The 6,000-nt window shown below is 37.0% G+C and overlaps 1 protein-coding gene across 2 annotated transcripts in view; it reads right to left on the reverse strand.

Annotated features, from left to right (window-relative positions):
* Positions 1–6,000, reverse strand: part of LOC110094380 (5'-3' exoribonuclease 4) — a gene marked incomplete at its 5' end in the record, with an annotated part of 28,733 nt that overhangs the window by 17,304 nt on the left and 5,429 nt on the right. For both annotated transcript variants that reach the window (XR_002302858.1, XM_020819608.2), the window contains 1 exon segment: positions 2,598–2,693. Coding sequence is in view for 1 of the 2 variants with exons in the window: in XM_020819608.2 (XP_020675267.1) it covers positions 2,598–2,693 (96 nt within the window).

The raw sequence follows: 6,000 nt of genomic DNA on the forward strand, positions 1-6,000 counted from the left end.
AAATAACTTGCAATGAAATTAAATGCGGAAGAAAAATCATAGGCGGTGAGAACCTGAAGAGTTCGATCTCTGCACCTGTGCCCCAGGGTATACTTCTCATCGCATCCGAAGCATAATTCCTTTTCCCTCTTTTCTTGCACCTCCCTCTCAATCAGCTTTTTTAAATTTCTCACACTTCCTCCTCCGACAAGCTTCTCCCTTGGAGTCTTATGAAGGTTGCTCGTTGTAAGCCCCTTGGGTGCTAAGAAAGTGGTGGTTATCCTGTATGAGCCACCTGAATTGCCATCTTTGGCTCCCCTCTCCTGGTAATTCTGATCCTCCACCAATTGAGCCAGCACCATAGCATTTCCCAAGTTTCGAGGCCTCATGACTCTCACTGCTGCTCAGATCTCTGATTTGAGTCCCTTCATGAAATTTTTCTCCAGAATAGTCTCAGATAGCCAATTCAATCGGCTCGCCAGGTACTCAAATCATACATAATATTCTGTTAATGTGTCTTCCTATACTAAGGCAAAGAACTGTTCATAGAAGTCCCCTCACTTGCTAGTTCGAAAATGTTCCAATAAACACTCTTTGAACTACCTCCTACTCCGCATAAGCTGCCTCATGTCTCTCTACTGGTACCAAGCCAACGCCTTCCCTTCCAAACATAGCCCAACTGTCGTCAATTTCTCCTTCTCCGTCAACCCATTGACATATCTCTCTACCTTGTAAATCTACCCATGTGCATCCTCCCCTTCAAAGATGGGCATCTTCAGTTTCCAAACCTTCGGATCTCCTCCATTTCCCATGATTCCTCCATAATTTTCCCTTCCCCAAGTGGGTGGTCCTCCCCAAGTGTCATAATCCTCCCTTCCACGTTCATACCCAAACCCTTCTTCAATTTTCTCCTCCTTCCTTCAAAATCAGCACCTCTCCGGCTGTAATAATCTCCCTCCTTTCTAACCCAATCAGAACTCCTTTGCTCATACCCCCATATCAACACCTCTCCCCATACCTTCCATCTCTCTCTTCCCTTTGGAAATGTTCCAAATAGAGTCTTATCCCCTCTCCCTCTACGATCTCCACATTATTTTCATCCCTACGAATTTCAGGATTCGTATTTCTACCTACCGGCCCTCTTTCCTCTAATGTCGCCATTTGGTTTTGATTATCCTATATCTTCTTCACCATCTCCTGAAGAATCGAGAATTTGCCTTCTATGGAAATTCTATTATCCACCGTCGCTTTGATTTGGCAAATCCCCCTCTAAACATTCTTCTAAAGAATTCATTGGCTGTCATCGATACTCGGATCTTTGTTAGACTCAAATCCGGATTTTGACCCAAAAAACAATAAAAAAACCATTGTTCAGAAGAGAAAACTGCTGCAAGAAAATGCCAAAAACAACCTAGAAAGCGGCTCTAATACAAATTTGATAGGAAACACTTATAGAATTCAAGTGACACTTATCAAGGATGGATTTCCAACGATATCTCTCCACAATCTTCCAAGTAAAAAACAAAAAAATAGTGAGAAAACCAGTAATAATTATGCAGACGGAAAGAAAATACCATGATACAAGTGATTCTCAATTCGAGAGGAGGATCTAGTTCCCTCAATTCTCTAATGTCGTTAGAGCCCAAGACGCCAAGAACCAATAGGAAATTCCAGCAAAAATACAAGATAAACATAACCCTAATGCAAAACCTAATTTAAAGAACTCACAATAATCCCCTCCCAAAAGACTAAACAGCCCTTGCTTAATTCAAATCTCCCCTTGCCGCCCCTTCATCTCTCCTCTCTATGTTGTGGACCCCGCGTGGGGGTGGAAGCAGCAGGCGGAGAACCGTCCCTTTGTCTAGGACCGACTAGATTGGCCCAGGTTGGACCGGTTTAAGAGGTGCCTGAAGATCTAATGATAAATGGTTCAATTTAGTCCTCTCAAAAAACTACCATATTAGAGTCTAGCTCCATGTGCTCTATATATCCGAGGTCTATCAATTTCTTCATTGATCTAACTCTGCACTTGAATTAGATTTTCATCGCGCCAGTTGCAAAAATGGAAAAATAACATAAATGCTGATTTTTTCCCATAATTCAGTCTACACACCACCAAGTAGTATATAAAAGTGTGCTTAGACATATATTTTGTGTATACATGAAATAGGAACAGGCCATTGAGATTCATATCCACAAAAAAGTAATAATTTTATTGAGAGTGGATGTGAACCTTGACATATTTTTAACCAACTGAAAGTATAATAATGCATAGAACACATCTTGGCTAGCTAATTCCCATTAATAAATACTTATTGAATACAAACCTTGAAAAAATCTATTTGAAGAAAAAGCATGATTATGCCGTTCATATCACTATCTTAAAAAATATAGCAAGGTATTCGAGGTGAATGTTCTTTAACAAAGAATATCGCAAATAGGTAACAAAAGTTCAACATATTATTAGTAAATGACCTTCAGATATAATTTATTAATTAATGATCATACAACACAAAAATTTACAGAAAAACAAGGTACGGACCAATAATAAAAGAATATAGATGGCAAGAATATCATACAACAAAGTTCAAATTATCTAGAAATGAACTGAAACTCACGAGATCTTTCTTCACTTCTTCAATTGACTTAACAGACTCTTCTCCAAACTTCTCAGCATAGTACCTTTCTTTATATCCCGGTTCCCCCAATTTGATCTGGAAAAAGGGGAAGCTACAATAAGATCAAGCAATATAACAGTACAAAGTAATAACTTAGCCTAAAAGCATACAGCAATGAAATAGATCTCAGAGCAGGATGATTCAACATTGTAGTATTGATACACAGATGAACTAGCATCATGTTCGTTAGAAAAATAATAACAATTGGCCTAAGTTGATATGAAATTAGAAGTACCAAGAAATGATGTTCTTGGGCATTTATTCACCAAATTCATTCAGCTCAATTACTGCTCAACGAACTAAATGAGTTACAAGTCGCTTCTTCACAAATTATTCAAAAAGCATATCATTTGCCTCCATTGAACCAATAGAAATTTTATTTTTAATCTCTCGATGTGATGCATTCTTTTCTCTCATGGCATCTCTTTGAAAGTCCAAAATCATAGAACATGGATTATGACAATTTAGCATAAGGTGTAGACCACATGTCAAAAAAAAAAAGAAACAGAAAAAAGGAAAAAAATAAAGGTTTTTGTAATGTTTTAGCGAGTTGTCTTAAATTAAGAAGTTGCTCATCTAAGATTAGCAAAGGTGCTTCAGAGGTGTTCCAAGGATCTCACCTTTTATAAAATAAATTAATTAGGAAGATCTAAGGCACTCAGGTGGTGCCTTAAAGCACTTTTACATCTCAAGCGCAAAGGCTAGTTATATTTATTGTAAAATCGGTGCCCTCAGATGAATGGTTCAGGCTTCTTGTAAATTAGTAAACTTATAATGAAGGTAAAAGTTGAGCCAACTATATTTAAGTAAAAGACAGCTATAATGTATTATTCAATGATTGGGATTGAAAAGGATTGTGTTCGTAAATCTTTTCAGTAAAAGACAGCTATAATGTATTATGCAATGATTGAAATTGAAAAGGATGGTGTTCACAAATCTTGAAAACTTGGATGCAAACAAATGAAATCATATAGGAAAATATATGAAAGGTGACTTGGCTTAATGTCTAGCCATTTGGTAGAACATTAAAATCTTAGTGGAGTTATTTTAGTTCTTCAAGAGAAATTTTAATACATTTGAATGAATATCTTATTTATGTTGTGAACATATATCTATAGTACTATTATAAAAGGGGCTTGTGTTTCTTCTCATATAAAATTCTAGCCCACCATTTAATCTCCTAATAACAAATCTTAGCCTTTCATTCCTATTATATTTATAAAATAAATTTTTAAAAACCCATTAATGTTCACAGTTTTCTTTGCGTAAAATTTATATATTAGATTTCTAAAAGTTATTATTCAATCAATAAAATTGCAGTTATATATAAAATATATAAATAGTCATAAGAATATCAATGGTTTATCCCTGTTTTAAATTATAATCATTGAATAAATTGGTCATAACTCATTTAATATTGCATTATAGCTAGAAAATGATGTAGGCAAAGGAGGGTCAAATCAAACCCAAAAAAAAAATTGGTTTTGATTTCCCTTGAGCTTACTAGCTCAATAAATTTTGAGCTTGAATTTAGCTCATTTATGAGTTGGTTTTTAGTTCATTTATTGAACAAAGAATTAGCTCATTATTAGCTAGGTTTCAATTCATTAATTATCTTAATTATGTAATTTTTATTTATAGTTTTTTATCTCTTAAATTTTAGTTTGTCCCTTGGGATTCCAAAATGGCTTTTGGAATCCCTATGTTGGTTGTTTTCCGTGCTTGGCTCCTTGGCTTCCACGGGTAGCTGTTTCTGTGCCTTGGCTCCTTGGCTTCCTCGGTGGGCTGTTGGTTTTCCGTGCTGGATGGCCTTTCCCGTGCCCTGGTGCCTCGGTTCCGTGCTTGGCCTCTTGGGTTTCCGCGGCTGCCTCTTCGGGTTTTGGCTGGGCTGTTTTCCCGTGAAGTTGGGGGGCTTTTCCGTGGTTTGTGTTGCTTGGATTCCCGTGAGAATTTAATTATGTGGCTGTTTGGTTTCTCCTCTCATACCTATATATATGAGATGTTTTGTAATGTTTTAAAAAAGTGATATATTAATTTTTGAAAAGAAATCTGCGGATTTTCTTGGAAGAGCTTACGAGCTTCTTCTTCTTCTTCTTCTCATCTCCTCTAGGAAAGACTTGCGAGTACTTTCCACCCTTCTTCTCGGCTTCTAATTTCTTTCGTCTCTCCGCAAGTTTACACCTCACCTGTATCCTTCTTCTTTTGGAAAGCTTCTTTAGGGTGTCTTGGTTGAGTCAAGTTTGTAAGAGTCTTGTCTTGTTTGGGTCAAGTTTGTAAGTGTGTTTTTTATTTGAAATGTAAGAGTTTGTTCTTCTCTTTACTTAGTGTCTCTTGTTTTTTTTGAGGTGATCAAGAATTTTCTTGGGGTTCCTCTCCCCAGCCAGGGGATTTTTGCTCGCATCATTTTTGGTATCAGAGCAAGTTAGGAAGACCTAGGTTTTAATTTGGTTTGTCAAGTCAAGTGAGTCTTGTAAGTCTTATAAGTCTTGTGAGTCTTGTGAGTCTAAGTTTTTTAGGTTGAGTCTTTATTTGGGTCAAGTTTATCGTTAATTTTTTTTATTTGAGTCATTTAAAAAATGGAAAAAGACAAAAAGATTGAAGAAAGCAAGCCAGATGAAATTGAAGATCCTTTTTCAATGGATAGATGGATTCCATCAAAGTCGACAAATCCTTTGTTGTATGAACTGTACAAACTTCAATCATGGATGCACTTATGTACAGAAAGGTACATGAAGAAGAAGCAGCGTTTACAAGATTAATTTCTGCAAGAACGAGAAGAGATCCTGAAGAAATATGAAGAAAAGATCAAAGAGTTGGATGCTCCGTCTTCACCTCCTCAGAAGAAAACTAAAGCTAACTCATTGATAGATGAGTTCTCAAGAAGGGGAGTCTGACGTAGGCAAAGGGGGGCCAAATCAAACCCAAAAAAAAATTGGTTTTGATTTCCCTTGAGCTTACTAGCTCAATAAATTTTGAGCTGGAATTTAGCTCATTTATGAGCTGGTTTTTAGTTCATTTATTGAACTAAGAATTAGCTCATTATTAGCTAGGTTTTAGTTCATTAATTATCTTAATTATGTAATTTTTATTTATAGTTTTTTATCTCTTAAATTTTAGTTTGTCACTTGGAATTCCAAAATGTCATTTGGAATTCCTATGTTGGTTGTTTTCCGTGCTTGGCTCCTTTGCTTCCACGGGTGGCTGTTTCCGTGCCTTGGCTCCTTGGCTTCCTCGGTGGGCTGATGGTTTTCCGTGCTGGGTGGCCTTTCCCGTGCCCTGGTGCCTCGGTTTCGTTCTTGGCCTCTTGGGTTTCCGCGGCTGCCTCTTCGGGTTTTGGCTGGGC

Source organism: Dendrobium catenatum, unplaced genomic scaffold (assembly GCF_001605985.2).
Source record: "Dendrobium catenatum unplaced genomic scaffold, ASM160598v2 fragScaff_scaffold_728, whole genome shotgun sequence".
NCBI lineage: Eukaryota > Viridiplantae > Streptophyta > Magnoliopsida > Asparagales > Orchidaceae > Dendrobium > Dendrobium catenatum.